The 23,220-nt window shown below is 37.4% G+C and overlaps 1 protein-coding gene across 3 annotated transcripts in view; it reads right to left on the minus strand.

Moving 5' to 3' along the window:
• G2E3 (G2/M-phase specific E3 ubiquitin protein ligase) overlaps positions 1 to 23,220 on the minus strand; it is a 60,714-nt gene that overhangs the window by 32,097 nt on the left and 5,397 nt on the right. The window contains exons 2-7 of one of the 3 annotated variants that reach the window (XM_047795513.1): positions 18,894 to 19,000; positions 16,004 to 16,044; positions 10,253 to 10,350; positions 7,181 to 7,282; positions 2,395 to 2,519; positions 1,235 to 1,400 (exon numbers count right to left, since the gene is read on the minus strand). In XM_047795513.1, coding sequence (XP_047651469.1) covers positions 1,235 to 1,400; positions 2,395 to 2,519; positions 7,181 to 7,282; positions 10,253 to 10,350; positions 16,004 to 16,040 — 528 coding nt within the window. In that variant the 5' untranslated portion in view covers positions 16,041 to 16,044; positions 18,894 to 19,000. Of the gene's footprint in view, positions 1 to 1,234; positions 1,401 to 2,394; positions 2,520 to 7,180; positions 7,283 to 7,429; positions 7,531 to 10,252; positions 10,351 to 16,003; positions 16,045 to 18,893; positions 19,001 to 23,220 lie in introns of those variants that run through there. The other 2 variants (XM_047795512.1, XM_047795515.1) reach the window with 2 other exon arrangements.

The raw sequence follows: 23,220 nt of genomic DNA on the forward strand, positions 1-23,220 counted from the left end.
GCCTGACAGTTAATTATTTCATGCATCTTGGTTTTCTAAGCTTAAATATATAAATGAACTTGGGAATTAAAATCTGTGTATTATTTATTCATTGTGAAATACAAAAAACCCTTGGGTTAAAAACAACAAAATTTTCAAAAAAGCCAAAACCTAACAAAAAACAACATTTTTAAAGTGCAAATATACAGTAGTAAAAGGTAGTGTCTAAGTATTTATTATATGTTAATTGTACACTCAGTGTGGTGAATTTTGCATGCAAAATTTGATTCGATAAAGCTGCTTTAAAAAGTTATAAAGAGTAAAAGCTAAAATAACACATGCCAATTTTTTCTGAATCAAAATTCAAATCAGGAGTTCCTGTTGTTGCTCAGTGGGTTAAGAACCCAACATAGGGGAGTTCCTGTTGTAGCTCAATGGTAATGAACCCAACTAGTGTCCATGGGATTGTGGGTTTTGATCGATGGCCTCGATCAGTGGGTTAAGGATCCACTGTTGCCATGACCTGTGGTGTAAGTTAAGAACAGAGCTCAGAAGTTCCCGTCGTGGCGCAGTGGTTAACGAATCCGACTAGGAACCATGAGGTTGCGGGTTCGGTCCCTGCCCTTGCTCAGTGGGTTAATGATCCGGCATTGCCGTGAGCTGTGGTGTAGGTTGCAGACGCGGCTCGGATCCTGCGTTGCTGTGGCTCTGGGGTAGGCCGGTGGCTACAGCTCTGATTAGACCCCTAGCCTGGGAACCTCCATATGCCGCAGGAGCGGCCCAAGAAATAGCAAAAGAAAGACAAAAAAAAAGACAGAAAAAAAAAAAAGAACAGAGCTCAGATCTCATGTTGCTGTGGCTGTGGTGTACGCTGGCAGCTGCAGCTCTGGTTTGAGACCCCTAGCCCAGAACTTCCACATGCCACAGGTAAGGCCCTGAAAAGCAAAAGAAAAAAAAGAAAAAAAACAAAAAAAGAACCCAACATAGTGTCCCCGAGGATGGTAGGTTCAATCCCTGGCCTAGTTCAGTGGGTTAAGGATTCAGTGTTGTCACAAGCTGTGGTGTAGGGTGCAGATATGGCTTGTATCCAGCATTGCTGGACGTAGGCCAGCAGTTGCAGCTCCAATTTGACCCCTAGGCTGGGAACTTCCATGTGCCACAGGTGCAGCCAGAAAAAGGAAAAAGAAAAAAAGAAAATTCAAATCAGCAAGCCCTACAAACTTTGTGTAAGAAAAAAGCTTACAAAACATCTTACCTGTAAACAGTCTCTATGAAACCAAGCGTTCTTACAACAAGGACTTCGTAATATGCTATAAGTTGGAATAGGATCAATAAACTCTAAGCAAATGGTACATGGTAAGGAGTCTCCATAATTATTAGATGTAATCATTTGAACAGGTCGATGGTTCCAACAAAATGACCTAAAAAGATAAATTATTTAAAAACATCTAATAAATTATAAAGCACAATACAATTAATATTTATAAGAGAAAATCCATTCATCTCTCTCTTTCATAATTAACCTACAACAGACCAGAATAATGATACCATAAAGTCTCATAATCATAACCAAGGAGAGGTGGATTTTGAAGATGAATCTTTTGGTGTTGAGACTTACCTCACAGAATTTCAGTAACTAATATTATGCTGAGAATCCTATGTAATACTGTAAGCAACAGAGTAGACCATTTTATTCAACCTTGCACAAAAATCAAAGGAAGAAACTTAAAAATAATATTTTAAACATATGACAAATAAAAGGCAAATAGTAACTTATTTCTAACCAACTAAGTTTATGTCCATTTGATTTTCCTAAACTGCAGTTTTCATACATGGTAACAATCCATTAAAAACATCAAGAGCACAGACACTAAAATAAATAGAACACTCATGATACCAAAACCCAATACCCATAAAATCTTGATGTTTAGACTCAAAAAGCAAATATTTTTAGTGGCATCTCAGGGCATAATACTTATTTTTTCGACTCCATCAAATTCACATGCTTTCAATTTATTCAATGAGAAACATATATGGCCCTATGAAGGAAAAATGGACTATTAAATCTAAAGAGTAACATGAAATCTAGAATTATGTAAGGTGGAAATCTTCACTGAATATGTATAAATTAACAGTTCCATCTTATATTCTAGAGCTGAAAGCTAGAGGTGAATGTTAATCATCAAGCCCACTACAGACAGTGCAATTCTCAAGACTTTGCAGAAGGAAATAATCATAAAGGAAGTGTGGAGAAATTATTCTAATATACACATACACACCCACATATATATAGTGTATACATATCTTCAATGTATAAACTCAGTGCAGCTTTGAAAAGAAATTTCACAAAGGAATTATATAATTTGGAGGTTCATATCCATTTATCTTTCACATTCAACAGTTTAATTTACTCACGCAAAATTGCCAGTGAACTGGAAAATACATTCTCTCTGAAGTCCACATGGGAAATGATAACTTCGTTTACATCGGGGTGCAACACATCCAATTGAAGCACCAGTTTTCTTGCAAACAGAACATTTCTAGAAGAAAATACAAAAACAGGGGTTATAACATATAAAATTTGAGTACTATATATTATAAAATCAAGGGATAAATGACTATTCCTTATTCATCAAGGTGGGGAGTCTGAAAACTATTTTTGTTATACAAGAGCTATTGATGATGGTATGTTAAAGAAATTTCTCGAAAAAAAATTTTTCTACCCAGAAACAATCTAAAGAGACTAAAGATTCACTCCTATAAAAACTTCTGATAAATGAAATATCTCTAACCTAACATGCGGATGAGGCAAAAAAGCTTTACCTCTTTTCTCCCTGCTGAAATATTTTAAACTGAAGGATTTATAAACATAACGGTTATACATGAAAGTCTCATTCAAATCTCAATAGAATATTTAGGAAATAGTTACTAAGGAGAACAGCAAAACAATACTAAAAACCAATCTGTAAAAAACTGGCTAGGATCACTCTACCCTAATCAAATGAAAAGGTATTAGATACCCACAATAGGTTAAGCAGAGATCTGCTAAAAGATATGTTCGAGTCCTAATTCCTATTACCTTTGAATGTGATCTTATTTGAAAATAGGGTCTTTGTAGATCTAAGTAAAAGCTCTCAAGATGAATTCATCTTGAATTTAAGGTGGTCATTAAATTAAAAGACTGGAGTCCTTATAAGTAAAAAGGAGGAGATTTAAGACACACACAGGGGAAGGCCACCTGAAGACCGGAACAGATATAGTAGTTGCATTGCCACAAACCAAATGCCAAAGGTTGGCAGTAACCATCGGAAATTCTAAGAGAGACATGAAAGAGATTGTCCCTTAAAGTTTCCGGGAGGAATCAGTCCTTCTGAAGCTTGACTTAGAACTTCTCATCTCCAGAATTGTTAAGAGAATATACTTCTGTTTTAAGCAACCCAGTCTGTAGTAGTCTATTATAGCAATTTAGGAAAAACAAATACAATAATACTGCCACTAAAATGCAACAGTAGTATATAAACAGAAAGACTATTACATGAATCAATCATTACTAAAATACAGAACAGTACCTAAAGTACCCTGGAACTCCTGAGATGACCATTATAATGGCCAATGATTAAGAGATTATACAGTCTTACTGCTGACCTATCGAGCACCACCAGGTTTGTAGGATACGTTGCCATCCTGAAGCTCTCCCAGTAAACTGACATATGGAATTCTAGCTTAAGGTCGCAAATAGAGACATCTCTTCAGGATCTTAAAAGTTTACAATATACTCAGAGAGGATACAAACGTTTTAAGAAAATTTTCAAAACTGCAAGGGGACTTTTAGAAGTCATCTTTCATGACAAGTTCACTACCATCAAGAGATTAAGAAATTCTAATACTAGTTCTCTCACATGGCCCTTAAGTAAATGCCTCTGCTAACCTTCTCCACACAGTCTCTCCTTGTTGCCTTACAGCCTCTATTTTACCATTAACTCCTTGGCATCTTTAACATCTTTAAAAATAACTGCCTCCATTTCTTTGCCTCAATTAAAATAAAGGTTTCCTTATAAAAGTCTTGAATGAAGCTGCTTATTTTCCCATCCTCCTTAATTTCCAGACTTGGCAAGTGGTGGGAGTGGAATATGGATAGAGGCAGGAAGGGGACAAACAGAACACTATTTCAATTCTGCATTGCACACTGTAGGCCACTACTCTATCTTCATACTTTAAAAGATCTGGTCTTTTGGGCCTAATGACATCTACTCTCCATCACCTACTAACTTCCTGGTCAGTCTGCCACCTGCAAACATTGACACCTTTCTCTGTATCTTAATTCTTGCTGTCATTTGAAATGACTTATGCATTGATGAGGCAACCTTTCTTTTGACTTTCTAAACTAAAATGTGTCAATGTACTTCACCTCCACTCCAGTGTAATGAAGAATCTTCTCATTACCAAAAACTGTTCCACCATGGAAATCATCAATTCCCTTATCACCTTCTCTGGACATATCCCCTGTTCTTCCAATCTTCTCATTCTTTAACTCTCATTTATTTCCTTTTATTTTCATTTTTTTAAATTATAGTTGATTTAGAATGTTGTGCCAATTTCTGCTGTACAGCAAAGTGACCCAGTCATACATACATATACATTCCCTTTCTTATCTTTCATCATGGTCTATCCAAGAGATTGGATATAGTTCCCTGTGCTATACAGTAGGATCTCACTGCTTATCCTTTCTAAATGTAATAGTTTGCATCTATCAACCCTAAACTCCCAATCCATCTCAATCCCTCTGCACTTCCCTGGGGAACCACAAGTCTGTTCTCTATGTCTGTGAGTCTGTTTCTGTTTTGTAGATAAGTTCATTGTGCCATGTTTTAGATTCACATATAAGTGCTATCATATACTACTTGTCTTTCTACCTCACTTAGTATGAAAATCTCTAGTTCTATCCATGTTGCTGCAAATGGCATATTTCGTTCTTTTTTATGGCTAGGTACTATTCCACTGTGTATATATACCACATCTTCTTAATCCATTTATCTGTTGTTGGACATTTAGGTTGTTTCCATGTCTTGGCCATTGTGAATAGTGCTGCAATGATCATAGGGGTGCATGTATATTTTTGAATTATAGTTTTGTCCAGATATATGTCCGGGAATGGGATTGCTGGATCATGTGGTAGTTTCTATACTTAGTTTGTTGAGGAAACTCCATACTGGTTTCTAAAGCAGTTGTACCAATTTATATTCCCACCAACAGTGTAGGAGGGTTTCCTTTTCTCCACACCCTCTTCAGCATTTGTTATTTGTAAACTTATTTAATGCTGGCCATTCTAACCAGTATGAGATGAAACCTAACTGTAGTTTTGATTTGCATTTCTCTAATAATTAGTGATGCTGAGTATCTTTTCATGTGCCTACTGGCCATTTATGTGTCTTCTTTGGAGAAATGTCTATTTAGGTCTTCTTCCTATTTTTCAATTGTTTGGTGTTTTTTTCGTTTTTTTGGAATCGTATGAGTAGTCTGTATAGTTTGAAGATTAAGCCCTTGTTGGCTACATCACTTACAACTATTTTCTCCCATTCCATAGGCTGTTTTTTTTTTTTTTTTTTTATGGTTTCCCTTAAGGTACAAAAGCTTAGAAGTTTGATTACAAGCTTTTATTTTTCAATTTTTGTTTTTTATTTCTATTGCCTTGGGAAACTGACCTAAGAAAACATTTGTACAGTTTATGTTAGAGAATGTTTTACCTATGTTCTCTTCTAGGAGTTTTATGGTGTCTTGTCTCATGGTGAAGTCTTTAAGCCATTTTAAGTTTATTTTTGAGCATGGTGTGAGAAATGTGTTCAAGTTTCATTGATTTACATTCAGCTATCCAGTTTTGCCAGCATACTTGCTGAAGAGACTGTCTTTTTCCCATTTTATATTCTTGCTTCTTATGTTGAAGATTAATTGACCGTGTCTCGGTTTATTTCTGGGTGCCCTATTCTGTTCTGTTTGAACTATTTGTAGTTTTTTAGAAATAGCATTAGTGTTTACACAGCGGATATTTCTTGAAATCTGTCCTTTACAGAGCAGACATTTATTTCTGTAGCCCAAACTTTGAATTCTTTGGGGTGTCTTAAGCTGCACTTTTATTATTTTTTGCTGTTAAACTGAGTATTGACTCTCTAGATGTGGGTGTTCAGAAATTGAAGACTTTCTATCGAAGGTGTTCCATTAATCTGTATGTCTGTTTTTGTACCAGTACCACCTCAATGCCTTGATTACTGCAGATCTGTAATATTGTCTGAAGTATGGGAGGGTTATGATTTGTGCTTTGTTTTTCTTCCTCAGGATTGCTTTGGCAATTCTGGGTCTTTTATGGTTCCATATAAATTTTTGGATTGCTTGTTCTAATACTGTGAAAAATATCATAGGTAATTTGATAGGGATCTCATTAAATCTGTAGATTTCTTTGGGCAGTATGGCCATTTTAACAATATTAATTCTTCCAATCCAGGAGCATGGGATATCTTCCATTTTTTTGAATCCTCTTTAATTTCCTTGATTAATGTTTTATAGTTCTTAGCACATATCTTTCATTTCCTTGGTCAGGTTTACTCTCATTTCTACTCAGACTGCACCCACAGTCTGTTTCCTGCATGTAATATAATAGCTACCATACAGAAGATCCATTAATTATAACTGGATGAATAACAAGTTAAGTTTAGAACACTAATCTTGGAGAACAGGAAGAAACACTGAACATAAACATACTATGTCACAGAAGAGCCACAAGAGATGCAGAGATCATAAATTACTGGTCTGTACAACTGTGTAATTTCCATTTCAATCTACCATTTCAACCCAACAACTGAGGTGTAAGAATGAAAAGTGAATAGTTGGGTTGACCTGGAACTAAAGATTTGAAGAATAGCAAAGTGGAAATATGGTCATAATTCTGATGGTAAGAGTGGGTGAAATGATGATTAGGTTGGAAGATAAGGAAATCAGTACTGTCACATATCTCACCCAAGGTCAGTTTAGCTCTTTGATTTGCAAATATATAAAACGTTCTTCTAAAAGTTACTGTATGTGACAAAAACAAGCAATGAAACATAAAATCAATCTCATAAATTCAAGCAGAGAAATTGATGGAAAAGACTTTTCTAGTATTTTACAATATTTATGGAATATAGTGTAATACATAAAATAATTTACTTACCAATTTAGAAGCTCTAGTTACTTCTTTCTTGATATCTTCTATTAGAAAACCATAAACTCCTTCTTCTTCTTTACCTCTCTGCCAAATTCCACTTGACATTAACTATGAACATATTATCAATTAGAAAATAAACTCTAAGAAACTAGATTGGAATAAATATACACACACACACACTCACACAAACCCCCACACACAATATTCCAATTAAAAAATGGACATAAAACAACTCAAATTTCAAGTATCTCTTACCTATAATAGCTTATTTTTCATGGTCAAAATAAGAGGCTAGTCACATTCTTCGATTTGGAAGACAATGTGTATTAACAGTTCATAAAACCAAACTGGTTTCTATGAGTATTCCAGAAAATAACAGAAAAAGGAAGAATAAAAACACTTATAATCAAACTTTAGGAGGAAAAGTTTTTAATAGGAAGAAAAAAACAGTAAATACTGAAAGATGTAAATAAATAATATGGAGATAATTCAGATTATCAGTGATATTACAGGCAGACTTTAAATCTGGAGTTCCCATCATGGTTCAGCGGAAATGAATCTGACTGGTATCCATGAAGATGCAGGTTCGATCCCTGGCCTTGCTCAGTGGGTTAAGGATCTGGCAAATTGCCATGAGCTGTGGTGTAGGTCACAGATGTGGCTCGGATCTGAAGTTGTTGTGGTATAAGTCAGCAGCTACACCTCCGATTCAGCCCCTAGCCTGGGAACCTCCATATGCTGCAGGGGTGGCCCTAAAAAGCAAAAAACAAAACAAAAAAAACCTACCTAGATTCTGAATCATAAAAGGTATATTTATAGGGAAATCTACTGAATTATATGAACACGAATAAAGCAAAAGCATGAAACTGAATAAAAAACCTAGCCTCTGGAGTCCCCACTGTGGGGCAACAAGATGAGCAGCCGCTTGGGAGCACTGGGACACAGGTTCGATCCCCAGCCTGGCACAGTGGGTTAAGGATCCTATATTGCTGCAGCTGTGCAGCTGGGGCTTAGGTCATGACTGTGGCTCGGATCTGATCCTTGGCCCAGGAACTCTCTAAGCCATTGAGCAGCACAAAAAGAAAAACAAATTCAGGTTCTACATGTCCAACTTTCTGGAACCCTAAGCAAGTAATTTAATGTTTCTAACATTAAACACAAAAATAAAAACACTACTAGATTGTCTCCAAGTCTCTTTTAGCTCTAACATTCCATTACCATTTATAACATCACTATACTCATCACAATGAAATAGAATCTTTTAAGTGTTGAGCCTAGGAACAATATGTTTTGAGATTATTATACTCACTAATAAAATAAAGCAGATTATAAGGAAGATTTTGATATGTCCATCTTAAATATATTAAATAATTTAAAATACTTCAGGATTGTTATTAGAGATTTATCTTATTTTAAATTTTTTTTTTTAGGGCCGACCTATGGAATATGAAAGTTCCCAGGCGAGGGGTCGAATCAGAGCTGGAGCTGCCAGCTTACACCAGAGCCATAGCAACGCCAGATCTGAGTGTCTGCAACCTACACTGCAGTTCACGGCAACATTGGATCCTTACTTAACCCACTGAGCATGGCCAGGGATCGAACCCAAATCCTCACAGATACTAGTTGGGTTTGTTTCCACTGAGCCACAATGGGAACTCCTAGAGATTTATTTTAATCAGTATAATATATTCCATAAAAAAATAAAAAATGATATATATTAACTAAGAATTATGGAAAAATAACTCACTGATTAATAGCTCTCCTAACTCTACTGCAGAGAAAGTAAAATAAACTCCTAAGAAAAATGAAAAGGCTTTCTTTTCTGATGCAAACTACAAGATTCCACTCTACAAATCTTAAAGGACCACCAAGAATTTACATTAGATGATTTCTCAAGAAAGCATCTAAAAGAGTTTTAACATGGATGCTGTAGAGGGTATAAAAATATATCCACATATTTGTTGATACTCATTCCTTAGAGGTAGAACATAATTCCCTTCCCCTTAAGTGTAGACTAGATTTAATGACTCACTTTAAACAAACAGAATAAAGTAGAAGTGACAGTAGTTATGTGACTGAAAACGACGGTTCCAACTCAGTATACATCTATCCGCCTCTTTCTCTTTTAGCACTTGCTTCAGAAGAAGCTAGTTGTTATGCAATGAGCAGCCCTACAGAGACACTCAGGAAGTAAGGAACTGAGGCGTCCTGCCAACATGGAGAAACTGAGGCCAAAAGCCATGTGAGTGAACCAATGGAGGTGGATATTCCAGCCCAACATGCCTTTAGATGACCTAACCATGGCTGACACATTGATTTCATCCTCATGAAAGACCCCGAGCTAGAATTACCCAGCTCAGCCAATAGCAGATCCCTGTCCCTCTGAAACCATATGAGATAATGAATGTGGTTTAAGCTGCTAAATTTCAGGATAATTAATTAAGCAGCAATATATAACTAATACAAGTGCCAAAAAATATCACATGTACTCATGCAACCTTGGCATGCTAAGGCAGTGGTGATACCACTAATAGCTTAAGGCAGATTCAGTAAGGTGAGAAGTTGGTGGAAGGAATGAGGAATAAATGAGACTAATTCTCAATATGATATTTTTTTCTTTCTTCTGAGTGACCTATACATTAATCCATTTCCTTTTCCATAAATATTACCTTTAGTCAGAACTTTTCTTTCCAGGTTCTCTGTGAAATAAAACATTTTTCTTTTACTTCCTGAACTGTCAAATGAGTCTTTTCTGAGAGTTATCACTAGCAACCATGTAAACAACAAAGTGGTAAAATGAACAACTCCCTGAGAAACCTAACCATTTTCTCCTTTTCCTACTTAGGCCCTAAAGAGTTAGATAAAAACAAGCAGATAATGATGACAGGTATTTCTACATATCAAATAATTTTAGAATCTCAGAATTGGATAAGTGAAAAACCTTATTTGTACATACAAGCAAAATGAGACCCAGAAAAGTTAAATGACTACCATTTCTCAGAAATTAGCCATCAGTATTGAATTCATATCTTTAGAAGAATATCACATTTCTAGGATTTAATTAAAAACTGTACTCACCAAACAATAGTAATGCACGGTGAGATTCCATTTCTCATTAGTTTTCTTTTCTCCATATTTAACAGGACAGTCATCATTTTTTCGACAGAAAACACAAGCTAACAGTGAAAAAAGTAAAGGTATGAAAAATATTAAAAAACAAACAAACATGGAATTGGAGGAATGTGTTCAATTCTTTCTAGGAGAATAAATCACATTATATTATTGTTATCAGTAAATTAAAATTTCTAATACTTCTAAAACAAAATTGTGACTTTACATCTTTTAATTCATCTTTTTTTTTTTTTGGACTGCCTGTGCAGCATGTGGAAGTTCCCAGGCCAAGGATCAAACCCATGCCACAGCAGTGAACCAAGCCAAGCAGTGACAATGTCAGGATCCTTAATCCGCTGCAACACAAGAGAACTCCTTTTCATCAATCTCTTCCTTCCTTCCTTTCTGTGGCACACCTGTGGCATATGGAAGTTCCCAGGCGAGGAGGTGAATCAGAGCTACAGCTGGAGGCCTATGCCACAGCCACAGCAACACCAGACCAGAGCTGTATCTGCACCTACACCACCACAGCTCACAGCAACACTGGATCTTTTTTTTTTTTTTGCTTTTTAGGGCCACACCCACGGCATATGGAGGTTCCCAGGCTACAGGGTCAAAACGCAGCTGTAACTTCTGCCCTTCACCACGGCCACAGCAATATCAGATCCGAGCCGCCATCTGTGACCTACACCACAGCTCACGCTAACGCCGGATCCTTAACCCACTGAGCAAGGCCAGGGATCAAACCCACAATCTCATGGTTACCAGTCAGATTCGTCTCCACTAAACCACGACGGGAACTCCTGGTTCTTTAACCCAGTGAGGACAGGGATCAAACCTGAATCCTCAAAGAGACAATGTCTGGTCCTTAACCTGCTGAGCCACAATGGGAAATCCCGTTTTACTGATCTTTCATGATTCATCCCAGTGTATAGTTAAAATGGCAACTTGTAGGGTGATATAATTGAAAATAATAAATTTGGAAACTAAAACTCCATTTCTCCACTAAAGCAAATTATTAAGCCGCCAAAACCATCAGAACCAACTTTTCAGAAACTCTTAAATCTTATTTAAAAACTTAAAACAATCAGAAGAATGCTTAATAAAGAAACAAGCTGCCAAATTTTGATGTGGCATTTTAACTTACCTGCCTGCCACTCCCCACCCTCTCTCTAGCTAGGCAATGGCCTTTGGCCCACATTCAATGTGTGTTGCTTTCTTAAGTCCCGTGTTCCTAGTGCGGCTTGTCTAGGAGTAGATAATATGCACCTTGTTGCCAAAGAAATATGATTGTGTATTTTTACCTGTGTGGTGGCTCCCTGAGGGATGGGATTAGACGCCTGCCCTTGTTTCACCAGCCTCAGAACTTTCTCTGGGCTGGAGTCTGATTGTTAAAAGCACTTAAGACAAATATATTAGAGGCAGCAGCTTGGAGCAAAGGATAACAGACATAGTAAGCAGGTGACAGAACAAAAAGGTTAGGAAAGAAGAGGCTGGGAAAGGGGAACAGATGGGAAAAATAAGAGTTTTAAAAAGCCCCACAGGAGTTCCTGTTGTGGCTCAGTGGTTAGTGAATCTGACTAGTATCCAGGAAGACACGGGTTCAATCCCTGGCCTTGCTCAGTGGGCTAAGGATCCGGCATTGCCATGAGCTGTGGTGTAGGTCACAGATGCGGTTCAGATCCCACATTGCTGTGGCTGTGGCATAGGCCGGGGGCTACATCTTCAAATCGACCCCTAGCCTGGGAATTTCCATATGCTGCTGCCACAGCCCTAAAAAGAAGGATAAGAAAAAAAAAAAAAAAAGAAGCCCCCACATGCACAAGGGGATCTAGAAGGATACCACATGCCTAGGGCTGGATGTATACTCAGAAATAATCCAAGAAACACTAAGCTTTCATCTCTGGCTGATCTTTAGGCTTGTGGGCTCATATAGCAAGCCTATATGGAAAAAAAAAGATCTTAATAACTTTGTTTTAAAGTTAAAAGAACTAGAAAAAGAAAAGCTAAACCCCAAACTAGCAGAAAAAAGGAAATAAAGATTAAAGCAGAGGAGTTCCTGTTGTGGCTCAGTGGAAATGAATCCAACTAGTATTCATGAGGATGCGGGTTTGATCCCTGGTCTCACTCTGTGGGTCAAGGATCTGGCATTGCCATGAGCTATGATGGAGGTAACAGATGTGACTTGGATCCTGCACTGCTGTGGCTATAGTGTAGGCTGGCAGATGTAGCTGTGATTCAACTTCTAGGCTGGGAACTTCCATGCGCCATCAGTGCAGCCCTAAAAAGCAAGAAGATTAAAGCAGAGATAAGCATAGAGAATAGGAAAACAATACAGAATAGATAAAAGCAAAATTTCTTCTTTGAAAAGGTAAACAAAACTGACAAACCATTAGCCAGAGAAGACTCAAAACTTATAACAAAGTTACAGAGATCAAAACAGTGTGGTACTGGCATAAGGATAGACAAATAAATCAGTGGAAAGAATCCAAAAATAAAACTCATATATTCCTGGTCAGTTAATTCTGAACAAGGATGCTAAGATCATTCAATGAGGAAAGAATAATCTCTAACAAATGGGGCTGAGACAAGTGGGTAGCCACATGTAAGATAATAGAACCGAATCCCTATCTTATACCCTACACAAAAATTAGCTCAAAACAGATCAAAGACTTAACAGAAGTCTATACAACTCTTAGAAGAACACATGGGGTAAATCTTCATAACCTTGGTTTGGCTATGGTTTTTTAGATATCACATGACACTAAAAGCAAAACTAATAAAAGAAAAAAATAAACTGAACTTCATTAAAGTTTAAAATTGTTGTGCACTAAAGGACACTATCAAAGTGAAAAGATAATCTACAAAATGAGCAAATATATTTAGAAATCATATACCTTTTAAGGATCTAAATATCCAGAATGTATTAAGTCTTAAAACTCAACAATAAAACAACTCAATTTTAAAAAGGGACAAAGGACCTGAACAGACATTTCTGCAAAGATATATAAATAGCTGATAAGCATGCTAAAAATGTGTAGTATTATTAGTCATTAGGGAAATACAAATCCCATGGTGAAGATACTACTTCATACTCACTAAGATGACTATCATCAAAATGTCAGATAATAACAAATGTGGGCAAGGATCTGGTGAAATTAAAACCCTCACACACTGCTGGTTGAAATGTAAAATAGTACAGCCACTCTGGAAAACAGTCAGCAGTTCCTCAAAAAGTTAAACACAGTTACCATATGATACAACACTTTTCACTCCTGGTATATATACCAAAGAAACAGAAACAGATGTTCAAACAAATACTTATACACTAATGCTCAAAGCAGCACTGTTCATAATATCCAAAAAGAAAAAACAATGTCCAACATTTGATGGATGATTGGATAAATAAAATGTATATCCTTACAATGGAATATCATTTGGCTACAAAAAGGAATGAAATATTAAGGTCCAACATGCTACAACACAGATGAGCCGAGAAACTTTATGCTAATCAAAGAGTCCAATTACAAAAGGTCACATATTATATGATTCCATTTATATAAGAGATTATATTATCTGAAGTACATAAATCCAGAGATAGACAAAAAGCACACTGGTGATTTCCAGAGGCTGAGGACAGGAGAAATGAGAAGTGACTATGTAATGGATACAGAGTTTCTTTTGGGGATAATGAAAATGTTTTGAAACCTGATAGTGGTAATGGTTGCACAACACTGTGAATGTATTGCCACCAAATTGTAAACTTCAAAACTGTTAAAACGATGAATTCTATGTTATATGTATTTTACCACAATAATAATAAAATTTTAAAAAGGTGAACTGTAGAGTCAGAGAGATCAGAGTTAAGACTCAGTTCCACACTCTTGCTGTGTAACCTTGGACAGGTCACATAAACATTTTATGGATCTGGTTCCTCATCTTAAAAACTTATTTATAACAGTAACAACAGTACCTACCTCAAACTCTGCCTTAATAAGGATTCAGTGGGATAGCATATAGCAATATATTAAATGGTATGACACTTAGAACTGAATGTTAGTTCTATAATTACCAATCCTTCCCTGTCTGGCAAATCTTTACTTATATAGCAAATCCTTTATACAGCAAATCTTTACTTGTTATAGCAAATATTATATAGCAAATCTTTTACTTGTATAGCAAATCTCTAATAACATACTAATAAAAACAGAAAATCACTAGCTAAAAAGACCCTGGGCATCTTAAGAGGGCAGGTCAATACAAGATGGAATGAACTTGAATCTCTAAATGACTGCATGGAGCAGAAACTCTCTGTTCAATCTCCTCTAACCAATCCACACTGGACTGTAACATGAGCAAGTGATAAACTCTTATTGTGTTAAACCGTTTAAAGTTCAGAGTTTACCTATTATAGTAGCTAGTCTTATTTACCTTAACTAATACATGTAATAAACACTGGACATTATGGAGTTCCTATAGTGGCTCAGTGGTTAACAAACTCAACTAATATCCATAGGGACACGGGTTCAACCCCTGGCCTCACTCAGTGGATCAAGGATCTGGCATTGCCACGAGCTATGCTGTAGGTCCCAGACGTGGCTCGGGTCCTGCATTGCTGTGGCTGTGGTGTGGGTCAGCAGCTGCAGCTCCAGTTTGACCCCTACCTAGCCTGGGAACCTCCATATGCTGTGGGTGCAGCTCTAAAAAGACAAACAAACAAACAAAGGACATTATGTACTGAAGGCTTACTTTGTTAAGAGGCAACTCACAGAACAGATTTCAGGACTGGAAAGAAACAGCATGAGCTAATAGGATACTTAGTATTGTGAAATATACCCCCTACATTTGCCCTCCCTCACTCCAGTTTAATAAAATAAGCAGTAACTGAAAACCCCTTTCCCCAATCTTTTAAAAGGTTTCAGTTTCCCTCCCTTCCCCAAAGTAATTTTAGCAAGTTCACATTTGTTTTCTGGACATCTCACATCAGCAGCTCCCACCATAACTTCTTCATCCCCAATGACTACACTTTCAGCTGTAAATGTGAATGTAGCTATCAATAAGAAGAGGAATACAAGGAATTAGCTGAGACCACAAAAGAGGAGTCCTTAGCATGAATGCTGGATGGAGCTGCATCTACTATGTGTTGTGGACCTGTGCTTTCTATCTGATTCCCTCCTCCCTCTGCCCAGTATAGAGACCCTGGACACAGAAAGGACTAGGTTTCAGCATGCATGCATTTTTCTAAGTAGGTTACTTTTGTTTTTATTTGTATTTGTTTTTAAAATTGTACTGTTTAAAATTCAGTAAAATTGTTCTGATTTCATTATATTGATTTATTTAATTTTTTTGTCTTTTTAGGGCCACACCTACAGCACATGGAGGTTCCCATGTTAGGGGTTGAATTGGTACTCAAAAAGGTGAAAAAAATGTATTTACTAAAATAAATAATACTGTTTTATTCAGATACAAACTATTCCTGATAAATACACATAGAATACAAATACAATCTGGCAAATTATCCTCTTCTAGCTGATTTTTGTTGAAATGTATACACCCAACATTATACTTTAGTATATGGAAACATGAACTAAGCATGGATCAGGAAACTCCTATTGTTTGAGTAGCAGTCTAAAATGATTTATTGTAATAAAAAAGCAAGAATAAAATATCTTAATGTTTTTAATTATATTTGAAAATATTTTAAATATGATTACTTACCGAGGTTCTGTGAGCCCCCAGGTTTATTTTCATTCATTTTACTAGGAAAAATAAGAATATAGCCATCTTAATTTTAAAATTCTCAAATTATCCATTTTAATTAAATTTAGTCAACACATGATTAAAAACAAGTTGTATAATCATTTTTTACTCTAGTACTTAATTTCCTCGCCTTTCCACTTCTAAGACCAGTAGTTTTCAACAAGTGTGGGAGAGCCTGGTAAGACTGGCATTTAGCGGAAAGGAGGAAAGGAGCCAGGACCTTCAGGACATATTAGGAACAGACCTAGACTTTCAAATTTCTAGCAGTTTCACAAATCTATTGCAGAAAATCCCATTAGCACATAACAGCACCTTACCTAAACAAATATTTTAATTTATATTTGATTTCTGATCTCTCCAACTTATAATTCCTTACCCTCTCTCCTCTGCAGGTGAGCTACAGCTATTGCTTACTTTTTCTTTTTTTTTTTTTTTTGTCTTTTTGCTATTTCTTGGGCTGCTTCCACGGCATATGGAGATTCCCAGGCTAGGGGTCCAATCGGAGCTGTAGCCACCAGCCTACGCCAGAGCCACAGCAACGCGGGATCCGAGCCGCGTCTGCAACCTACACCACAGCTCACGGCAACGCCGGATTGTTAACCCACTGAGCAAGGGCAGGGACCGAACCCGCAACCTCATGGTTCCTAGTCGGATTCGTTAACCACTGCGCCACGACGGGAACTCCTGCTTACTTTTTTGATAAGTATTTGATTTATTGTAATTCAGAATAATGACTGAGGTCCACAGTATAGGTAACTTGCAAGGTTCTAGACTAATTTATAAAGAAATCACAATTTTGTTTGTCTTTTGTCTTTTTAAGGCCATACCCATGGCATATGGAGGTTCCCAGGCTAGGGGTTGAATCAGAGCTGTAGCCGCTGGCCTACACCACAGCCACACCACCACATCCAAGCCACATCTGTGACTTACACTACAGCTCACAACAACGCCAGACCCCTTAACCCAATGATTGAGGCCAGGGATTGAACCTGTGTCCTCACTGATGCTAGTCAGATTTGCTTCTGCTAAGCCACTATGGGAATTCCAGAAATCGCAATTTATATATGGCTACTTCCTGTCTTCTGCTTTTCCTTCCCACTACAAGGACCCAAGGCATTTCTTAGTTGGACAGTACAATTAAGTTCGGTCTAAATCTTTATTTTATTTTTAATAAATACTGTACTTAATATGTTTTATTTTGCTTTTTTTTTTCTGCACCCAGGACATGTGGAAGTTCCTGGGGCCAGGGATCAAACCACAGCAGTGATCAAGCCAGATCCTCAACCATTAGGCCACCAGGGAACTCCTGTCTAGATCTTTATAATATATGTACAGACAACTATGCTACATCAAGAAAGGTACCTGAGGTTTCTTAACTACCAGCCTTAGAACTCTGTACTAAACAAGTGCTTCCTCATCTTTAGAAATAAACAGAAAAGAATAAAAGTGAACATCAATCTCCATGTCACAAAAAAAGGAGCAGAGGAATATGCAGAGGACCATGCTGAAAAGCCTCCAAATATCACTGGCTACCAGATGACCATAGGAGAACTCTCTGTTGCTATCAAAACATACACAGGAAAGATTTTTCCTATTTGTACCAATCTGACATACTTTATATTTCAAAGTGTACTAATATACAGTACTCCAGAGACTAACGGAACAAAAATAAAGATCCCAGAAAGAGACCCACACTTTTCTAGTCATTTGATTTTCAATGAAGGTACCAAAGCAATTCAATTACAAAAAGAAGTCTTTAAAAACAAAAACCAAAGAAGAAATCAAAGTTTCCAAAAGAGGTACAGAGCTACAGATCAGAGCTTTCTGAATATAATATTCCTCCTCTTAATTTTGTAGTTTGCAAGGAAACACCACCCTAGGCCCACTTCATAGTTCAGACCTGATGTCGACTCATTTATACACATTCTTGGCTTTGTTTTGACACTATCAAAATACTAGTTCATTTAAATTTCACCTCAATGCCACTTTTTCAAAAATGTTATAAGAACTCTATTTTACGCTTTACCTGTGAGAAGCCCTGTGGTTTTCCTGGTAAGCAATCTTTCTCATTGCAATGACCTAACTTTATCACACTAAGATTTATCCCTGGTGGTTTTAGGGTGACTGAGCTAAAACAGGTGAAAAAATGATGAGCCAAATGTCATGAACATAATTGGTGAATCTAAAGAAAGGGTATGTGAGTTCCTTTTTTATTCTTATAACTTTTCTCTAAGCTTAAAATTCCTGCTGTGGCACAGTGGGTTAAAAATCAGCATTGTCTCTGAGGTGGTGCAGGTTCAATCCCAACCCAGTGCAATGGGTTAAGGACCTGGCATTGCCACAGTTGTGAGGCCATGGCTGTGGCTCAGATTTGATCCCTGGCCTGGGAACTTCTATATGCTACAGGTGAGGCCAGAAAAAAATTGTATTAAAATTAAAATTGCTCCCAAATGGAATAATGTTCTAAAGATATTACGAAACTCATACTTTACACCAGTTTACATAAATTTTCTTCCTAACCCACAGCATTTGAAAGAGAACTTTTGTTTCTAAATCTTGACTGATGTTTGATTTCAAACAACCATCTTGTTTCTTCAGAAAACAAAAACTGATATATTTTTAGTTGGATTTTATCATTCTTTTCCTAGTAAATGAATTTTAAGACTTCCTAAGTAGAAAAAGGAAAACAAGTCTAAATCTCAACAACAGCCTAATTCTTAACAACAATCTAGGTCTTAGAAATAATACTAAGAGCATTCTCCCTTTTCTTGAGAAATCATTAACAATTTAATGAAGAGCTCCAGGAAGCCAATGTCAAGAAGTATTCTGAGTCTCCAGCACTGCTTACCTCAGCTGGCTCAGTCAGTGGTACTCACAGTTGATACTCCTCCCTTCAAAAGATGGAGCCTGATTTCCTTCTATTGTAGTTGTGCTTAGTAACTTCCACCAAAAAGCCTGGCAGAAATGACATGTGTTAACTAGGTCATAAAATGCATTATGACTTTCTCCTTGCTCTCTGCACGGATCACCTGCACTGGAGGAAGCTGGTTGTCATAAGGACTTTCAAGATGCTCCTTGGAGAGATTCACTTGGCAGAGAACTGAGGCATTTACCCACAGTGAGCCATTTTAGAAACAAATCATCTGACCCCACTCAGGCCATCAAATGACTGCAGCCTGGCTGAGAGCAACTTTAAGGGAAACCCTAAGCCAGAACCACCCAGCTTAGGTGTTTCTGAATTTCTCAACTACAAATACTGTCAGATAATAAATATTTGTTGTTTTAGGGCACAAGTTTGGGGGGGTGATTAATTACACAGAAATAGACAACTAATACAATAAAGTAAGCCAAATTCCCCACTTGTTCTACTTGGTTGGCTGTTCTAATAGTTTTTTGAAGGGATCCTTAGGAATGTTCCCATATATAACATCATGTCTTCTGCAATATCACTTCCTCCTTTCTAATATGGGTGCCTTTTACTTCTTTTTCTTGCTTGACTATTCTGGCTAGGACTACACTGAATAGGAGTGTTGAGAGAGAGTACCCTTATCTTGTTCCTGATCTGAAGTCTTCAACCTTTCACCACTGAATATGATGCTAGCTATGGGCTTTGTCGTGCATGGCCTTTATAATGCTGAGATACATTGCCTCTATGCCCAATGTGTTGAGAATTTTATCATGAAAGGATGTTGAATCTTCTTACATGCTTTTCCTGTACCTTTTAAGATAACTAATTTTTATTTGTATTAGGGCAATGTGTTATATTTATTGATTTGCATATATTGATCCATTGTTGCATGCAGGGGAGAATCCTACTTGATCGTGGTGATCCTTTTTATGTGCTATTGAATTTAGTTCGCTAATATTTTGTGAAAATTTTTTTTTTCTTTTTTCTTTTTAAAGCTGCACCTGTGGCATATGGAAGTTCCTGGGCTAAAAGTCAAACTGGAACTGCAGCTGCTAGCCTATATGCTACAGCCACACCAAAGTGGGATCCAGATTGCATCTGTGACCACCACCACAAGGATGGATCCTTAACCCACTGAGTGATGGCAGTGATCAAACCTACATCCTCATGGACACTATGTTGGATTTTCAGCCACAATGGGAACTCCTGAGAATTTGTGTATCTATACTCATCAGGGATATTGGTCTATAGTTCTCTTTTCTTGTAGTGTTCTTATCTAGCTTTGGTATTAGGGTAAAACTGGCCTCAAAAACACAAGCTTGGGAGTTAAACACAGACTTTAGAAAAGAAGTACAACATGGCCAACAAGCAAATGAAGGAAAGAATAATGAAAAGTTCACCAAAAATGTAGATATTAAACAAAACAATTTAAAGCAAGCAATGAGTGAAGAAGAAACCACAAGGGAAATTAGAAAATACTTAGAGATGAAAAAAAAATGAAAACATAACATACTAACACCTGTGGTAGACCAGCAAGTGATCAGAGGCAAATTTATAGCTATAACATGCAGACATTAAAAAAGATTCCAGGGGAGTTTCCATCGTGGCACAGTGGTTAACGAATCCGACTAGGAACCATGAGGTTGCGGGTTCGATCCCTGGCCTTGCTCAGTGGGTTAAGGATTCAGCGTTGCTGTGAGCTGTGGTATAGGTCACAGATGCGGCTCAGATCCCACGTTGCTGTGGCTCTGGTGTAGGCTGGCAGCTACAGCTCCGATTAGACCCCTAGCCTGGGAACCTCCATATGCCACGAGAGCAGCCCAAGAAATGGCAAAAAGACAAAAAAATAAAAAAATAAAATAAAAAAGATTCCAGGAATTCCTGCTATGGTGTAAGTAGACTAAGAATCTAGGGAGTTCCCGTCGTGGCGCAGTGGTTAACGAATCCGACTAGGAACCATGAGGTTGCGGGTTCGGTCCCTGCCCCTGCTCAGTGGGTTAACGATCCGGCGTTGCCGTGAGCTGTGGTGTAGGTTGCAGACGCGGCTCGGATCCCGCGTTGCTGTGGCTCTGGCGTAGGCCAGTGGCTACAGCTCCGATTCAACCCCTAGCCTGGGAACCTCCATATGCCGCGGGAGCGGCCCAAGAAATAGCAACAACAACAACAAAAAGACAAAAAAAAAAAAGAATCTAACTGCTATGGCTTGAGTCACTGTGGAGGTGTGGGGTCAATCCCTGGCCCAGCACACTGGGTTAAATGATCTGGCATTGTTGCAGCTGTGGTACAGGTCACAGCTGCAGTTCAGATTCAATCCCTGTCCTGGGAATTTTCATATGCCAAGGGTGTGGCCATTAAAAAAAAAAAGACCACAAAACAATAATCTAACTGTAATTGAAGGAACTAGAAAAAGCGCAAAGTGAAACCAAACCTAGTAGAAGAAAGGAATTCAGAAAATTGGAACGGAGTTAAATGTAAAGAATAGGAAAACAAGAGAGAATAAAATCAAAAGTTGATTCTTTAGCTAGACTAGCCACCTAAGCAAACCCGATGCTCTTTCATGATAAAACACTCATGGATCTAGAAATAGGAGGAAATTTCCTCAATATGATAAAGAGCACCTAGGAAAATTCCACAGGTAGCATCAAACTCAATGGCAAAAAGTTGAAAACTTTACCTACATAAGATTCAGAGCAAAGCAATAATGCCCACTCTTATCACATCTATTCAACATTGTACTAGAAGTTCTAGCCAGAGTAAGGCAAGAAAAGAAATAAAGCCATCAAAATTGAAAGCAAGAAGTACCTCTATTTGCAGAAGACACGATCTTATAGGTAGAAAATCTTAATAAATTCATAAAACACTGTTGGATCTAATAAATTCAGCAAAGTGGCAGGATGCACGTCAAACACAATAAATCAGCTAAATTTCTATACAATAGCAAAGAACAATCTATAAAGGAAATTAAGAAATCTATTACATTTGTAATACCATCAAAAAGAATGAATTTAGGAATAGACGTAACAAAGAGGCACAAGATTTGTACACTGAAAACCACAAGGTATAACAAAAAGAAAATAACCCAAAGAAATGGAAAGAACTCTGTTCATGATTGAAATACTAATATTGTTTAGACGGCAATTCTCCCCAAAGCAATGTACGGATTCCATGCCATCCCTATCAAAATCCAATGGTTGTTTTTACAGCAATGGAAAATCTGATTCTAAAACTCACACAAATTACAAGGGACTTTGAATTGACAAAACAATGTGAAAAAGAAAAAGGTAAGTAATTCTTACTTTCCAACTTGAAAACTTACTACCAAACTAAAGTGATACCGGCATAAGGATAAACATAGAAATAGGAAAGGAGCAGAGTCAAGAAATAAACTCATACATCTATGATTAACTTTCAACAAGGTTATCAAGGAGTTCCTGTTGTGGCTCAGTGGTTAACGAATCCGACTAGGGACCATGAGGTTGCAGGTTCCATCCCTGGCCTTGCTCAGTGGGTTAAGGATCTGGCGTTGCCATGAGCTGTGGTGTAGGTTGCAGACACAGCTTGGATCCCACGTTGCTATGGCTGTGGCGTGGGCCAGCGCTACAGCTCCAATTAGACCCCTAGCCTGGGAACCTCCATATCCCATGGGTTCAGCCCTAGAAAGGACAAAACAAAACAAAACAAAAAACAAGGTTATCAAAAACTGTTCAATGGTGAAAGAACAGTCTCCTTGACAAATGGTGCTGGGACAACCGGGTAGCCAACTACAAAGGAATGAAGTTGATCTCTACCTTACACTATTTTAAAAAATTAGCTCAAAATGGATTCAAGACTTAGTATGTAAGACCAAAACTATAAAATCTTAGAAAAAAATTAAGATTATGTAAACCTTCATTCATGTCCTTGGATTTGGCAATGGTTTCTTATATATGACACCAAAGTCGCAGGCAGGCAGGAAGGAAGGTGGGGGGAAGGGAGAAGAAGAAAAAGAGAAAGGAAGAAAGAAAGAGAAAGAAACAAAGAAAAAAAATAAATAGATTGGACTACAATCTAGAGAGTGAAACCACATCCCCCAAATGGAAAAAAATATTTGGAATTCATATACCTGATAAGGATTTAACGTCCAGAATATGTAAGAAACTCTTACGACTTAACAAAAGGACAAATAGCCTGACTTTAAAACAGGGAAAGATCTGAATAGATATTTCTCAAAGAAAAATTTAAATGGTCAACAAGCACATAAAAAAACACTCAACAGCATTACTTATTA

The sequence above is a fragment of the Phacochoerus africanus genome, chromosome 9 (genome assembly GCF_016906955.1).
Source record: "Phacochoerus africanus isolate WHEZ1 chromosome 9, ROS_Pafr_v1, whole genome shotgun sequence".
In the NCBI taxonomy this organism is placed as follows: Eukaryota; Metazoa; Chordata; class Mammalia; order Artiodactyla; family Suidae; genus Phacochoerus; species Phacochoerus africanus.